The sequence below is a fragment of the Lonchura striata genome, chromosome 22, assembly GCF_050655825.1.
Source record: "Lonchura striata isolate lonStrDom1 chromosome 22, ASM5065582v1, whole genome shotgun sequence".
NCBI lineage: Eukaryota > Metazoa > Chordata > Aves > Passeriformes > Estrildidae > Lonchura > Lonchura striata.
The window spans coordinates 3,341,646-3,357,146 of NC_140724.1; the positions used below are offsets into that span (position 1 = coordinate 3,341,646).

General features: G+C 65.5%; 2 protein-coding genes across 10 annotated transcripts in view; both read left to right on the top strand.

The window, feature by feature from the left end:
- Positions 1-760, top strand: part of PPP3CC (protein phosphatase 3 catalytic subunit gamma) — a 40,616-nt gene extending 39,856 nt beyond the window's left edge. For all 5 annotated transcript variants that reach the window (XM_085559175.1, XM_085559176.1, XM_077789250.2 and 2 more), the window contains one exon: positions 445-760. In XM_085559175.1, the coding sequence (XP_085415301.1) occupies positions 445-623 (179 nt within the window). In that variant the 3' untranslated portion in view covers positions 624-760. The remainder of the gene's footprint in view (positions 1-444) is intronic.
- Positions 761-5,438: 4,678 nt separating this feature from the next.
- Positions 5,439-15,493, top strand: SORBS3 (sorbin and SH3 domain containing 3). 5 transcript variants are annotated; one of them, XM_085559179.1, is made up of 18 exons: positions 5,441-6,007; positions 9,188-9,337; positions 9,427-9,849; positions 9,922-9,985; positions 10,057-10,171; positions 10,245-10,329; positions 10,406-10,447; positions 10,536-10,622; positions 11,564-11,619; positions 13,062-13,159; positions 13,248-13,327; positions 13,415-13,461; positions 13,592-13,706; positions 13,779-13,904; positions 14,148-14,588; positions 14,730-14,809; positions 14,899-15,005; positions 15,092-15,493. In XM_085559179.1, exons 1-18 carry the CDS (start codon positions 5,585-5,587, stop codon positions 15,151-15,153), a joined length of 2,601 nt encoding a protein of 866 aa, XP_085415305.1. In that variant the 5' UTR covers positions 5,441-5,584; the 3' UTR covers positions 15,154-15,493. The 5 variants fall into 5 exon arrangements, with proteins under 5 accessions (XP_085415307.1, XP_085415305.1, XP_085415306.1 ...); XM_085559183.1 differs by lacking the exon at positions 5,441-6,007 and adding an exon at positions 6,868-7,063; XM_085559182.1 differs by lacking the exon at positions 5,441-6,007 and adding an exon at positions 7,112-8,082.
- The last annotated feature ends 8 nt before the right edge of the window (positions 15,494-15,501 follow it).

A 15,501-nucleotide genomic window follows, 5' to 3' on the forward strand; every position in this document is an offset into this window, starting at 1 on the left:
CTTCTTTTTGGGAGCAGAGCAAATCCTAAACCTCCCTAAAACCAAAACTCCTCTTAGGGAGCAGAGCAAATCCTAAACCTCCCTAAAACCAAGACCCTTCTTTTTGGGAGCAGAGCAAAACCTAAACCTCCCTAAAACCAAAACTCCTCTTAGGGAGCAGAGCAAATCCTAAACCTCCCTAAAACCAAAACTCCTCTTAGGGAGCAGAGCAAATCCTAAACCTCCCTAAAACCCAAAACTCTTATGATGCAGAGCAAATCCTCAACTTGGCCTCGGCAAAGCTTTGGCAGCGCCGAGAAACCTTCCCGGCGAGCAATCCCAAATCCAGACAGGTGCTTCCCGTGCCCTGCGCGTGTCCCGGTCGGTGTCTGGCGTGTGCTGGAGGGCTCCTCGGGGCCGGATCGGCCGCTGAGCGCCGCTCCCTGTGTTCCCTTCCCTCCGCAGCCATCCGCGGCTTCTCGCCGCAGCACAAGATCCGCAGCTTCGAGGAGGCGCGGGGGCTGGACCGCATCAACGAGCGCATGCCGCCGCGCAAGGATTCGCTGCACTCGGACGGCCCCGGCAGCCTGCTGAGCTCCAACTCGGCCGACAAGAACGGCACGGGCAAGAAACTTGCCCAGTAAGGCCGCCAGCGGATCCAAAACTCCATGGATTTTATTTATTTATTATAATCGGGGCGGGGTGGGGGCAAGGGGAGAAACCAACTTCACCTGGAGGCACGTCCATAAATCCAGTCCGCATCCGTTCTGTAAGAAAGCGACCATTTTGTAATTTTTTTTTTTTTATTTATGTTCGATATATATAAAAATGTCCTTTTTTTTTTTTTTTGCTTTTGGTTTAGAAACCAATCCAACTGCTAGAGCATCCCGGGAGTGTTGTGCTGTCCAGCTGCCCTCCCCGAGAGGTCAAACCTCTGCCGGAGATGGAGGGGGTTGGATTAAAAAAACAAAAATCAGTCAAACCAGGCAACTAGGGTCGTTGGCTTTGGCACAATTTGGAGTTAGCCTGAGCTTTCCAAAGCAGGTCCTTCCCTTCAGGATACGGTTGGGTTGGTTTTCCTTTACACTCCTGTTTTCTTCCCAGATTTTTCCTGTTGTTTTCTTCCACCTCTTGCCTACCTGCAACCAAATTCCCTGGAAGGCAGATTGCTGGGATCCATCCCTGTTTTCCAAGGTGACAGCCAGAGGTAGCTCCAAAGGGCTCCAGGGATGTTAACACCAGTCACATCACCTTTTCCTTCAGGATTTCAGCTCCATCCCAAAGCTGAAGGAGTCCCAGAGGAAAACGGGGAGAAGGTGGGGGAAGTGCTGCCCCTTGTTGTGGCTCTTCCTCTTGGAGCAGCCAGTCTGTGCAGCGGAATTCCCTTGGGAATTCTGATTCAGAGCCGAGGAATTATCTCTGCTGATCCTTGGGAAAGCTGCCTAGTGTTAAAGGAGGAGGGGGTGATTTCTACCCCGGAGCCTGCAGCTGCCCAGCCCACGGCACATTCCCTGTTCCCAGCTCTGGAATCAGCCCTTGCCGAGCAGTTTGGGGTGTGGGGGGACAGCGTGGTGCCCCCCCAGTGCCACCTCCCCGTCCCACGGTGGGTGCGTGGCTTTGGGCATCGCCCACCCCTGGCTGTTCCGTTCCCGTGGGCAGCTGGAGCCGGAGGTTGCTGCCAAAATTTTGGGATAAGATGGGTGAGGCACTGCTGGGTTTGGGAGATGTGGCTGGCTGCTGGTGACAGCCCCCTGGACTGGGCAGCAGGGAGGCAGAAATTCTGGCAGGAATTTTGGCAGGGTGTTGTGGACAGGGATCCTGGGCATTGCCAGGGTTCACCACCCTGGGTGTTGTCAGGGATTTTGGAGCACTCTGAGCGTTCTCTCACCTAACCTGGGGGTGCTGGGGAAGGGTTTTGTGGGGTTCCCTTCCCTGGGAGCCGAGGCAGCAGCTCCTGGAGCAGCCCCCTCCAGCCTCCCCCTTCTCCCGTGTGAGCCGCAGGCAGGGCTGAGCCTCTCCCAGGGGATCTTTGCCAAGGCTTTCCCTGGATCTTGCCGTCTTCCCTTGGCGATCCCAGAAAACAGCAACTTCCCAGGAAGCTTTCAAATTGTCTTAGCATCACACATCACCTAATCCCACGGGGCTGTTTAGGATTCTGTGAGCAGACCGCTGGGTTTCCACGCTTTTCAGTCACATGCCTCCACTTTCCCCTCTTTTTTTTTTCTTTTTTTTTTTTCTTTTTTTTCTCTTTTGGTTGGTTTTTTTTTTTCCCTTTGATCCCTTTTTTTTTTTTTTGACACACCCACCGCTTTGCGAAAAGTGTTTGGAGCGAGCTTCTCTCCCCCCAGTCCGAGGAGTGGGGCCAAATTGCCTTTTGTCTGTGAGTATTTCTTTGTCCTTTCAGGGCCTCCTGTGTGGTACCCGGGCACACGGACCGTGCCCGGGGCTGCCCGTGCATGTTCGGGCGTGTTGTGCCGACCCAGGCTGGGATCTCACCCAAGCAGCCAGGTTTTAGTCGGGATATTTGGGATGGGAATTGCGGGACCCCGAGCCTGGCACCCTCCCCCTGTTCCCAGCGTTGGGGAGGGGTCAGCAGGACCCGGCCCATCACAGAGGGGGATTTGCTTTGCTGGCAGTTTGTCCCCCCACCCTCTTCTCCTGCTCTGGCATCACCGATTCCCCCTGCCCAAAATCCTTTTGGACTTCTTGTGCTTCGTGTTTTGGGGGCTCAGATCCAACCCCCCGATCCTTGGGGCTGCTGGAGCTGCAGCTTCCCAGTGTCCCAGCCCTGGAAAAGGGATGGATGTTCCTTGTCCTGGCCCTGGAGAAGGTGGCCACGGGTGGGGTTTTTGTCCCCACTTATCCCCGAGGCCGGTGGAGAAGGTGGCCGAGGGCTGGATGTTGGTAGCCCCAGCCCCAGAGGTGGTGGCCAAGGGCTGGATGTTGGTTGCCCCAGCCCCAGAGGTGGTGGCCAAGGGCTGGATGTTGGTAGCCCCAGCCCCAGAGGTGGTGGCCGAGGGCTGGATGTTGGTAGCCCCAGCCCCAGAGGTGGTGGCCAAGGGCTGGAAGTTGGTTGCCCCAGCCCCAGAGGTGGTGGCCGAGGGCTGGATGTTGGTTGCCCCAGCCCCAGAGGTGGTGGCCAAGGGCTGGAAGTTGGTAGCCCCAGCCCCAGAGGTGGTGGCCGAGGGCTGGAAGTTGGTTGCCCCAGCCCCAGAGGTGGTGGCCAAGGGCTGGAAGTTGTCCCCGTGGCACTGGCAGGTGTGGGTGTCACACAGCCAGGTCCCCTCTTCCATTTGAAGCAATTCCCGAGGGGGTGAGGAGCAGCGATGGGGCTCTGGGTGCTAATTACCCCCTCAATTAACGCCCCCTCTCCGTGTTGAGATCCCCCTTCCCCTCTTCTGGGCACAGCTTCGGAGCAGAATTCCCTGCCCCGGATCCCCACCACGGCAAACCAAAAAAACCATCCAGAAACGCCCCCAAATTCCCCCTTTTTCCTCCTTTTCCCCCACAAATGCAGCGCCTGGGAGCTGGGCTTGTCTCCGAGCTCCCGCCCGTCCCTTCCCTCCCCGGCTGCCACCTGGAGCTTGGAAACCGGGATCGAGGGGATCCCGGGGGACCCCCGACCCCAGGGAGCCCCCAAATCCAGGGAAAGCCCCCACCTCCCCGCAGCCTGGGTGTTTTTGCATGTTCTAGCAAGGTGCATGTCCAAGGAGGGGAGTCGGCAATGGGGCGGGTGCTGGCTTGAGTTGAAGCTTAATTTTCTTTTTTTTTTTGGGATTGGGAGAACCCCTCTGGCTGCCTCTGGCACAGATCCCACCTGGCCAGGGGAGCTGGCAGGGATGCAGATCCCACCAAACCTCGGCCAGGGAGGACCTGAAGCCCTCCAGGGGTGCAGTGATGGTGATTTTAGGGTTCTCGATGCTGAAGGATCATACGCCCGTTGCCTGGAGACTGCCTCCTTTTTAATTTTTATTTTTATTTCTTGCTTTTTTTTTTTTTTTTTTTTAGTTCTGTTGAAAGGAGAAAAAAATGGTGAAAATGTTATTTATTGGCAGAAATTATTTAATATAATTTCTTTTTTTTTTTTTTTTGTGAAACAAGGAATGAATTTGTTAGAACTGTCTCGATGTAAATCGGAGTCATCTTTAAGGAGGAAAAAAAAAAAAAGAAAAAAAAAGTTAAAAATTGACACAGTCACTGCGCTCCACTGTGATTTTTTGGGGCTGCCAGAAGGGAGGATTTTGGAGGTTTTGGAGCCTCTCCGGGGTGGGGCAGTGCCTGGATGGTGTTTCCCAAGCAGCTGGGCTTGGAGAGCTCTCAGCTCCTGCCCCTCGTCCCTCCCTGGGTGACACCGCGGTGACAGCGGGGACAGGACGGATGGGCCACCTCTCGTCCCAGCCCGGCTCCCCCGTGTCACTTTTGGGGTGTCCTTCCACCGAGGGAACTCGGGGAGCAGCGCTGGGGATCCAGCCAGGATCCCAAACGGGCACAGCGCCATGGATCCCGCCCAGGATCCATGGAGGGGATGTGGGGACGTGGGGACATGGGACATGGGACATGGGACTGGGGACATGGGACATGGGACATGGGACATGGAACATGGGACATGGGGATATGGGGACATGGGACATGGGACATGGGACATGGGGACATGGGACATGGGGGCATTGGGAGCATGGGGACATGGGGACATGGGACATGGGACATGGGACATGGGGACATGGGACATGGGGACATGGGACATGGGACATGGAACATGGGACATGGGACATGGGACATTGGGGACATTGGGGACATGGGACATTGGGGACATTGGGACATGGGACATGGGACATTGGGGACATGGGACATGGGGACATGGGACATTGGGGACATGGGACATGGGGACATGGGACATGGGACATGGGACATGGGACATGGGGGCATGGGGACATGGGGGCATTGGGGACATGGGGATATGGGACATGGGGACATGGGACATGGGGACATGGGACATGGGGACGTGGGACATTGGGGACGTGGGACATGGGACATGGGACATGGGACATATGGGACATGGGACATGGGACATGGGGGCATTGGGGACATGGGACATGGGGATATGGGGACATGGGACATTGGGGACATGGGACATGGGGACATGGGACATGGGGATATGGGGACATGGGACATGGGACATGGGACATGGGACATGGGACGTGGGGACATGGGGACATGGGACATTGGGGACATGGGGACACCAGTACAGGGATGTGGGGACATTGGGGATACCAGTACAGAGACATAGGGACACCAGTACAGGGACATGGCGACATTGGGGACACCTGTAACATTGGGGACACCAGTACAGGGACATGGGGACACCAGTACAGGGACATGGCGACACTGCGGACACCAGTACAGGGACATGGCGACATTGGGGACACCAGTTCAGGGACATGGGGACATGGGGCCACCAAGACAGGATGGGGACAAGGGTGTCACCAGCGTTCCCAGGACGCTGCTGTGGCCCCACCTCTGCTTTCCTCTCGGGATCCATCCCCTCTTCCCAAGCGGCAGCCGGACATTGAGGACGAGCCCGGGAGAGCTCCGGGCCTTCATCCCAATGGCTGCAGCTTTTCCTTCGGGAATTCAGCCCCGCTTTTCCTTCGGGAATTCAGCCCCGCCTGCAGCTCCGCTCACCGCGTGCTCCCCATTTCCCACCTCTGCTCCCCTCGGCATTCCAGCTCCATCCAGGGCAGGACGCTCCGGCTCTCCCACCCTTTTCCTGGGTGTTCCCACCCCAAGCGGGGACCCGGCACATCCCTGCCCGCGGGAGCATCCCGGGAGCATCCCCGGGCCCGGCCGCGCGTTCCCGGCTGGCACGGCCGCGCTGAGCAAACAGGAAACACTCGGCCTTTGTTCATCCCGGCCCGGGCTGCGCCTTCAATATTTATTTCTCTGCGAGCCGAGCCTGGCGCTGGGAGCACCGAGGGAGGCACCGAGGCAGGGCCGGCGCCGGAGGCTCCGAGCCGGGCACGGGGACGAGGTGAGCCGGGGGTGAGCGGGGCTTTGGGGGCTGCTGAAGGGGGCTGCGACCTCGAGAGATGTCACTGGGTGGGCTGGAGGGGACGGGCACCCCTTGGCAGCTCCCGCTGCCAAGGGGTGCCCGTCCCCTCCAGCCCACCCAGGCTTGGCTCGGGGGTCCCCCGCCCGGTTTAACCCTCCCCGGCCGGTCCTGCTGCCGTCCCTGCCCTTGTCACCCCGGGGGTTTCCAGCAGGATCAGCCCCTGTCCCCAGCTGGCACCAAGGAGCTCCCTCATTCCTACGGCATCGGGGCGGGAGCTGCGTCCCCCAGGGCCGTGGCGGGGGGAGGACGCCCTGTCCCCCGTGTCCCCCGTGTCCCCTGTGTCCCCCGTGTGCCCCGTATCCCCTGTTGTGTGTCCCCGGTGTCCCCTGTGTCCCCCGTGTCCCCTGTGTGTGTCCCCCGTGTGCCCCGTGTCTCCCGTGTGTGTCCCCCGTGTCCCTGGTGTCCCCCGTGTCCCCTGTGTGTATCCCCCGTGTGTGTCCTCCGTGTCCCCTATGTGTGTCCTCCGTGTCCCCCGTGTGTGTCCCCGGTGTCCCCTGTGTATGTCCCCCGTGTCCCTGTGTGTGTCCCCGGTGTCCCCCGTGTCCCCCGTGTGTGTCCCCCGTGTCCCCGGTGTGTGTCCCCGGTGTCCCCTGTGTCCCCCGTGTGTGTCCCCCGTGTCCCCGTGTTCCCTGTGTGTGTCCCCCGTGTCCCCCGTGTGTGTCCCCCGTGTCCCCCGTGTGTGTCCCCGGTGTCCCCGGTGTCCCCTGTGTGTGTCACCCGTGTCCCCTGTGTGTGTCCCCGGTGTCCCCGGTGTCCCCGGTGTCCCCGTGTCCCCGCAGCCAGCCGGGGCTCCTGCCATCCATCGCCCCCCTCGCTCCCGGCAGCAGAGGGCGGTGGCTTGGTGGGGACCGAGGGGTGGCAGCGAAGCCACCCTGCCCCCGAGAGCTGACGTGGGAGCTCACGGGATGAGGAAGGGCTGGGGCAGCGCCGTTTTGGGGGTGTCAGCAGTTCAGGGGAGCGGGAAGTGGCCGCCGGGTGAGTGCTGGGTGCGGGCGCTGCCCGAGGGGGCGAGGGGGGCACGGGGCACCCGCAGGGCAGGGCAGGGCACGGGGGAGTCCCGCGGGGGATCCATGCCCGGATTCCTCAGGGATGGGCGGGGGAAGGGGATGCAGGGGTGCAGTGGGGATGGGGGCTCTGCTCTGACTGCCCCACGCCAAAGTTTGGGTGGGCACAGGAGCACCGACCCCACTCCCCACTTCGGTGCTCACCTTCTCAGCATTTCCTCCCTCACCCTCTTCCGAAAATCCCTCCTAAAATCCCCTTCTCCATCCGATGGGGAACCGGTGACGCTGGAGGGGGTGTGGTGGGACACAGGCAGGGCACGGGGGGCTTGCATGGGGGTCCCCAGTGCTCAAATCCCTGCGGGATGGAGGAGATGGAGGGCATGGAGGGTCACCCGTGGGAAAGCGGGCGGCAGTGAGGATGGGGGCTCTGCTTTCCCCCTGGCCCCATCCCGGCGCTCCAAGGTCCGCAGGAGCACAGACCCGACCTCCAGCCGGCACTTCCCTCCCCATCCTTTCCCAAAAATCGCCCCCCGAGCCCCCGTCTCCATCGCGCCGGGGGGCCGGCGACGCCGGGCTCGCCCCGTTTCGTAAGCGGGGGCCGGGCGCTCGGGAACGCGTGCGCGGGGCGTGGGATGAGTTCAGCCCCTTGGCTCCGTTCCCTGGATCCCATCCCTGGAAATGTCACTGGAAACTCTGAATGGGCCGGCCCCGCTCCAGAGCGGGGAGCGCTGGGGGGGCAGCGCACCCCGGGGTGCCGGGGCACACGGGGACCCAGCGCCGGGCAGGACGGAGCCTCCCGCCCCTCCCGGGGGATGCTCCTGGGGGGCTCAGCCCCCCGCCATGCGCTGAGACCTCCCTGCTCCTTCTCCCGGCCAAGTTCGTGCCGTGGGTTTTTCCTCCCTGCCGCTCGCAGCTCCGTCCCGCTCGCCCCGGGGCTGCTCCCCAAAACCCCGGAGCTCGCCGGGGGCCCCCGTTGGCACCGCCGAGGAGGTAAGAGCTGGCTGGGGGAGCCCCGGGGAGACCCCCGGGGACAGGTTTTGGGGGACACTAAAGGAGGAGAAGGAGGGGGCCGAGCCCCGTGTGGGCGCTGCGCTGGGAATGGCGCGGAGGTTTTTGGGGTGCCCTGGGGGGATGGAAGCCTGCACCCCACTTTCTGTGCCCCGGGGCACATCCTTCCCTGGCGCGCAGTTTTCCCCACGGGGGTGATTAACATTAATTACAGCCTTGGGGCTGCCGAGCCTCCAGCGGAGCCGAGGGGCCGCCAGCCCGATTTGGGGGTCCCCACACACACACAGAGGGCACCGTGCCGGGCTGGCACCCCCCGGCAGCCCCCCAGGATGCCCCGTTTGAGGCGGGGTCTGGCACCTGCGAAGGCGCAAGGGACGAGCCAGGGCACAGGTGTCCCCCAAAGGCTCCGGTGCTGCGCTCGCCTCCGGAGCCATCCCGGCGTCGGGAACGGCTCCGGGGGTCCCGTTCCCCCCAGCTGCCCCCCGGCCGGCCCGCGGTGAGTCACGGCATCGCCCTCCCGGCCTCCCGGCGGGCGGTGCCGGGCTCGGCCGCGCGTTCCTGCTCCTCGTCCCTCCGTCCCCTCTCCCTCCCTGTTTGCGCTGCAGGGCGGGGAAATATTTCTGCCCTGTCGTGTTCGCGGCCCTGGCAGCGCTCCCGGGCGGGCGACGCTGCTGCCGCCGCGTGCCCGGGCGGGAGGGCAGCGAGCCGGGATGCCAGGGCGATGGGAACGCGGCGCAGCCATCGCCCCGGCCCGCTCCGGGCGTGTTCTTCCCGAGGAAGAACCGGATCCATCCCTGCAGAGCCGGGCAGGAACAGGGCCGGGTGGTCTGGAGCCGCAAGGAGAAGCGGTGGGGACCCGTGCCAGGGCTGGCTGTGAGCAGGAACAGCCGCTTCCCCTGGCACCGCGAGGCTCCCTGAGCTGGGGACGCTGCCACCGCGGTTGTCACCGCTGCGCCTCCGAGTAACAGGGGGTGCTGCCAGCAGTGGGGCTGGGGGTCCTCCGAGCCCCCATCGCTCTGGCAAACGTGGGAATGCCCAGAAAACTGGGACACGGGACGCGCCGTGAGCACAGCTGCTGTTCCCGCAGGGCACGGGCAGCCCCCGGGCACCATCCCCAGCGCCCCCGGCCATGGCGGGCCGGCTCCGGCCCCCCGAGCCCAGCCCGGCGCTGGGGCTGGAGGACGTTCCCCGCCTCCAGCCACCTCTGCGGGTGTCCCCGCAGCACACGGTGACACGGGTGAGTGGCGCTGGGGGCTGGCACATGCTGGGAGCTTCGGGGGGGCTGCACCCCCCAGTCCTTTGTGCCAGCCCCTCCCTGTGCCACAGGTGCCCGTCATCCGCCACCGCGGCTCCAACACCCTCAACTTCCACTTCCATGACCCGGAGAGCCGCGGCACCGCCGGGAACAGCCAGGGAGCTCCCAAGAGCTCAGGTACAGAGAGCCCTGAGCCAACTGGGGACACCCTGGGGGCTCCCCCGAGCCGTGCCCACCTGAGCCGTGCCCACCTGAGCCGTGCCACCTTGTCTCCAGTGAATGAGTGGTACCAGACCTGGCCAGCCAAGGAGGCGAAAGCCCCCAGCACCCAGATGCCCGCCCACCCCACACCCAGCCCCAGGGCTGCCCCCTCGTGCCCCCCGGCCTGGTCGGCAACCTGGACCAAGGACAGCAAGCGGCGGGAGAGGCGCTGGGTGAAGTACGATGGCATCGGGCCCGTGGACGAGACGGGGATGCCCCTCGCCTCACGCTCGGTGAGTGGGGGCGCAGGGCGGGGGGTGTCACCCCGCTGTCCCCCCCTCACCACCCCAAATTGTCCCCCCCAGAGCGTCGACAGCCCCCGAGACTGGTACCGCAGCATGTTCCGGCAGATCCACCGCAAGCTGCCAGGTGAGGCCGGGCGTGCGGGTGTGGCACAGAGCGGGCACGGCTCGGCGCCCGCTCACCTCGCCCATCCTCAGAGCCCGACTGGGACACCCATTCCTGCCCCGCCACCGCGCCTCCGTCGCCCCCCAAGCCGCGGAGGAGGGGCTCGGCGCCAGCAGAGCCCCCCGGAATGCCCAACGGGATGGACTGGTGAGCGTGGCCCGGGGACGCGGGTGCCCACGGGTGGGGGCTGCGGGGGCTGAACCCCTCCCGTCCTCCACAGGAGCCGCTGGGGTGCCAGCAGTGCCACCGCCGAGCCTGGCAGCATTTTCGACTACGAGCCAGGGAAGTTCTCTCCGCGGGAGCAGGTAGGCAGGCCTGGCACACGGGGAGGGGGTGGGCGCCGCGGTGGGCGCACCCTGAGCGGCCCCGTGCCCTTTCCAGAGCCCGGCAGCAGCGCGGCCCAAGCGGGCTCAGTCCATCGAGGTGAGGCGGCCGTGGCGGGCGGGGGGCAGGGGGTGGCAGCGGGGTCCCGGTGCCCGCGGGCCGTGCCAGCCCCGTCCTGCCCCTGCAGGTGCTGCTGGAGCAGGAGCTGGAGCAGCTCAGCCAGGAGCTGGACAAGGACATGAGGGACATGGAGACGCGCCGGGCGCCCCGCCAGGTACCCCCGGCCCCTCCTGCTGCCCCTCGGTCCCCGCAGGGCTTCCAGCTGTGGGCACACCCAGCTGTGGGCACATCCAGCTGTGGGCTCAGCCTTTGTGCAAGGCTGGGACGTGCGGGTGGTGGGATGCACAGCTGGATGCACGCGTGGCAGGATGCGTGCCCGTCTGGATTAATGCTCGGATGGGTGCGTGCACAGCTGGGTGCACGCACAGCTGGATGTGTGCACGACCGGATGTGTGCACAGCTGGATGCCAGTGCAGCTGGATGTGTGCACGACTGGATGTGTGCACAGCTGGATGCCAGTACAGCTGGATGTGTGCACGGTCGGATGGGTGCACGACTGGATGTGTGCACAGCTGGATGTGTGCACAACTGGATGCTAGCACAGCTGGATGTGTGCACGACTGGATGTGTGCACAGCTGGATGCCAGTACAGCTGGATGTGTGCACGGCCGGATGGGTGCACGACTGGATGTGTGCACGGCCGGATGGGTGCACGACTGGATGTGTGCACAGCTGGATGTCAGCACAGCTGGATGTGTGCACGGCTGGATGTGTGCACAACTGGATGCCTGCATGACTGGATGCCAGCACAGCTGGATGCGTGCACGGCTGGATGGATGCATGCACGGCTGGAGCCCTGCACATCTGCATGCCTGCACGGCCGGGTGAATGCACGGGCGAGCTGCACGCACATCTGGATGCGTGCACAACTCGGTGCCCGCCTGGCTGGCTCCACGCACATCTGGACCACGCTCAGCGGCCCGGAGCGGCGGCCGTGGCTGCGGGGCTCTAGGACCCAGCCCGTCCGTCCGTCTGTCCGGCCGGCCGGCCGGCGCTTCATTGGCGCAGCCGGGCTGGACTCCTTCGCTTCCCGCCGAGACTCGGCCTCCTGGATGATTAATTTTTCTCTCCCACCCCCTCCGCTCCTCCCGGCAGAGCCCGGCGGCTGCTCCCACCGCTCGCTCCCCTGCTCCGGCCTCCCCGGCTGCTCGGTGAGTTCGGCGGCCGCTCCCACGCCGCCCCGCACCCCCAAATCCCCAAATCCCCCCCGTGCCCAGACCCCACTCGGGGCGAGGGACAGGACCGCGCTCTGGGGGTGGCGGGCGGGCTGTCCCCGCGGGGTGGGGGTCCCCGGGCATCCCCCGCGGGATCCCCGCGGAGCCCCCCGGCCCCCCCAGAGCCCGGCACGGGTGGGAGCCGGCGCCGGGCCGGCTGCCCGGAGGGTGGGACCGACCGGGGCTGGCCCTGTCCCCGTCCCCGGAGCCGGGACAGCGCGTCCCGGGGTTTGGCTCCGTCCCAGGGGAGGCGGCGGCGCTCGGATTCCCACCGCCGTGTCCCCACGGGCACAGGGAGGGGACAGCTGTCCCCGCGAGTCCCGGAGCACCCCGCGATGGGATGGGCACCCCGGGAAAGGGGTGGGAACGCCGGGGTGTCCCCAGCCACCCCTCTGAGCCGCGGCAGCGGGAGGAAAGCAAAAAACACAAACAAACAAGCGCCTCCTCTTGTAGGACCTACCGTAACCCTCAGGGGGTGCACGGGGGTGCCCCCCGCCCCCCAAACCCCTCCTCCGGCTCGGGGGTGCATTTGGGCTCTTTAAGTGCCCCCCGGAGCGGGGTTATTCATTAGCCCTCCCCGGCGCTTCCTGCTCGGCGGCAGCGGGGCCGGGCTGCCGGCGCTGCCGGAAAACTTCGGACCTGTCCCGCCTGGCTGCCTCTGGGAGGAGCCGCTGGAGGGGAGAAGAGAGCGGAGCCGGGCTCCTGGTTTTGGGGGACCCCGGCGTCCTCACACGGGGGTGACCCAGTGGTTCTGGGCCATAGGATCCCGAGGTCCTGGTTCTGGGGGACCCCAATATCCTCATCCATGGGACCTCTGGGGGACCCCAATATCCTCACCCATGGGATCCCGGGGTCCTGGTTCTGGGGGACCCCAATGTTCTCATCCATGGGACCAAGGGGTCCTGGTTCTGGGGGACCCCAATATCCTCATCCATGGGACCTCTGGGGGACCCCAATATCCTCACCCATGGGATCCCGGGGTCCTGGTTCTGGGGGACCCCAATATCCTCATCCATGGGACCTCTGGGGGACCCCAATGTTCTCATCCATGGGAGCAAGGGATCCTGGTTCTGGGGGGACCCCAATATCCTGGTTCATGGAATTCAGGGATCCTGGTCCTGGACAACCCCGAATTCCTGGTCTGTGAACCCAGGGGGCTTGGTCCCTGGGGTACAGGAGTCCTGAGGGTCCCTGATGTCCTGGTCCATGAGACCCAGGGGTGCTGGTCCATGCAATTCACAGGACCCCCATTTCCTGCTCCGTGGGACCAGGGGTCCTGCCCTCCCCCACCCAGGGCAGCAGGGTCAGAGCAGGGAGGGTTCGTGGCAGCAGGGCTGGAGAGGAGCTCAGCCCTGCCCTGAGCCGCTGTCACCCCACAGGACCCCCCTGTCCCCCCACCGGCTGTGGAGCCCCCCTGTCACCCCCAGCATGGAGCGGGGTGGGCTGGGGCTGGCCAGTGACCGGAGCCCTGGCAGAGGTGAGCCCCCTTTAGCCCCCAGGAGCCCCCCAAACTCTGCCACAGGGCACCCCGGGCACCCCAGCTGGTGACATCCCTCCCTTTACAGACACCCTCAGGCCAGGGACCCTCCCCAGCTTGTCAGACCTGGGGGACCCCGTGGAGGCCGTCAAGAGGGAGGAGAAAAAGGTGAGGCTGGCACGGTCCCATCCCGTGTGGGATTTGGGGTGGCAGGGACTGGGGGTGCCTCCCTGTGACCTCTCCTCTCCCTCCCAGATGAAAGCTGCTCGCCTCAAGTTCAACTTCCAAGCCGAGTCTCCCAAGTGAGCACTGGGGTCACTCCTGGGGTCCCACCGTGCCCCTGGGGTGACAGATGGGGACTGGGGGTGGCCCTGCCAGCCGAGCCGGGGCCGGGTCTGTGCCCCCGGGCAGCTGTGCCAGTGTCCCTTGCAGGGAGCTGACGCTGCAGAAGGGAGACATCGTCTACATCCACAAGGAGGTGGACAGGAACTGGCTGGAGGGGGAGCACCACGGCCGCGTGGGCATCTTCCCCTCCAACTACGTGGAGGTGAGCCCGGGCAGTGAGGGGACAGCGGGGCCGGGGGTGCTGCCACTGCCCCTCACCCGCGTGTCCCCCCAGATCCTGCCCCCCACGGAGGTGCCCAAGCCCATCAAGGCTCCCACGCTCCAGGTGCTGGAATACGGCGAGGCGCTGGCGCTCTACAACTTCCGAGGCGATCTGCACGTGGAGCTCTCCTTCCGCAAGGTACCGCCGCTCGGTGCTGTGCCATCCCGGGCCATCCCGGGCCATCCCGGGCCATCCTGGGTCATCCCGGGCCATCCCGGGCCATTCCGGGGCCATCCGGGCCATCCCGAGCCATCCCGGGTCCATCCCGGGTCCATCCTGGGCCATCCCGGGGCCATCCCGGGTCCATCCCGGGGCCATCCCGGGCCATCCCGGGCCGTTCCGTGCCGCTCTGTGCTGACCCGCCCTCCGCTCCCGCGGCAGGGCGAGCGGATCTGCCTGGTGCGGCGGGTGAACGAGAACTGGTACGAGGGGCGGATCTCGGGCACCAGCCGCCAGGGCATCTTCCCCGCCACCTACGTCCAGGTGCTGAAGGAGCCGCGGGTCAAAAGCACCGCCGAGGACATCCCCGCCTCTCCCGGCCCCGCCAGCCCCCGGCCCGCCGCCGGGTCCCCGTCCCTGCAGCGCTCGCCCGGCCCCCGCATCCCGCAGGCTCCCGCAGGTTCCCCCCGGGAAGCGAAGCGGGGTCCCGGGGTGACGGACGGGCGCCCGTCCTCTCCGCGCCACCTCGGTGCCACCTTCTCCCCCTCCCCAAAGCTGCCCCACGCTGGCACCCCCAGCCCCTCGGTGGCTCCTGCCAGCCCCCCACACCCTGCGGCCGCCCAGCCCCAGGAGCCCTGGCGTCCCGCCTGGACCCCCGAGCAGGTGAGTGCCCCCCACCCTGGCATCGTGCCCCTCACCCTGGCATCGTGCCCCCCACCCTGGCATCGTGCCCCCCACCCTGGCATCGTGCCCCCCACCCTGGGGCCGGGGGTGCCGCCCTGAGCCCACCCTGTCCCCCCACAGCGCCCGACCCCCGCGGCACAAAGCAGCGCCCGCCCCGAGCCCGCTCCGTCCTACAACGGCTCCGAAATCCGGTGGACTCCGTAAGCAGCGCCGGGAGCGTCCCCGGGGCGCCGTGTCCCCACGAGGGACCCGTGGGGTGGGTGGGCTCTGCCCATGCTTTGTCTCGCAGGTACCGGGCGCTCTACCAGTACCGGCCCCAAAACGCCGACGAGCTGGAGCTGCTGGAAGGGGACCGCGTGGATGTCATGCAGCAATGCGACGACGGCTGGTTCGTGGGTGCGTGGCCACCGCCTTGGCGACAGGGATGGGGACAAGGTGCCACCCTCGCCCCTCACCACCTCTCCGCGTCTTTGTACCCACAGGAGTGTCCAGGAGGACGCAGAAATTCGGCACTTTCCCCGGGAATTACGTGGCGCCGGTGTGACCCGCGGCCATGGGGGACCCCGGGGGGAGGAACGGGGCCGGGGGCTCCCCCTGGCCCGCCTCGGCCGCGCTGTGTCCCCGCCGGGTCCCCCCACGGGGATGAAGCGCCCCCAGCTCCCTCCCGCCCCTATGGGGCTGCTTCTAACAGGGACGAATCCCCCCAGCGCGGGGTGGCTTAACCCGCCCCCTCCTCACCGCTGCCCGGTGCCACCGCCCCGGGGGTCGCCCCGGGGCTCTGGCCGGTGCCGGGCCTGACCATGACGGCCGTGCCCCGGGATGTGGGTCCGTGTCCGGGAGTTGCCTTCGCTTCTTTTCCGTCATTAAAGCTCAGCTCAGCCCGACTCTGAGA

Coding starts and splice junctions, on each gene's coding strand:
- SORBS3 (XM_085559179.1), top strand. CDS start 5,585: ATGGCTGCAGCTTTTCCTTCGGGAATTCAGCCCCGCTTTTCCTTCGGG. Junction 11,620..13,061: donor CCGGCCTCCCCGGCTGCTCG/GTGAGTTCGGCG, acceptor GTCACCCCACAG/GACCCCCCTGTCCCCCCACC. Junction 13,707..13,778: donor TCCCCTCCAACTACGTGGAG/GTGAGCCCGGGC, acceptor GTGTCCCCCCAG/ATCCTGCCCCCCACGGAGGT.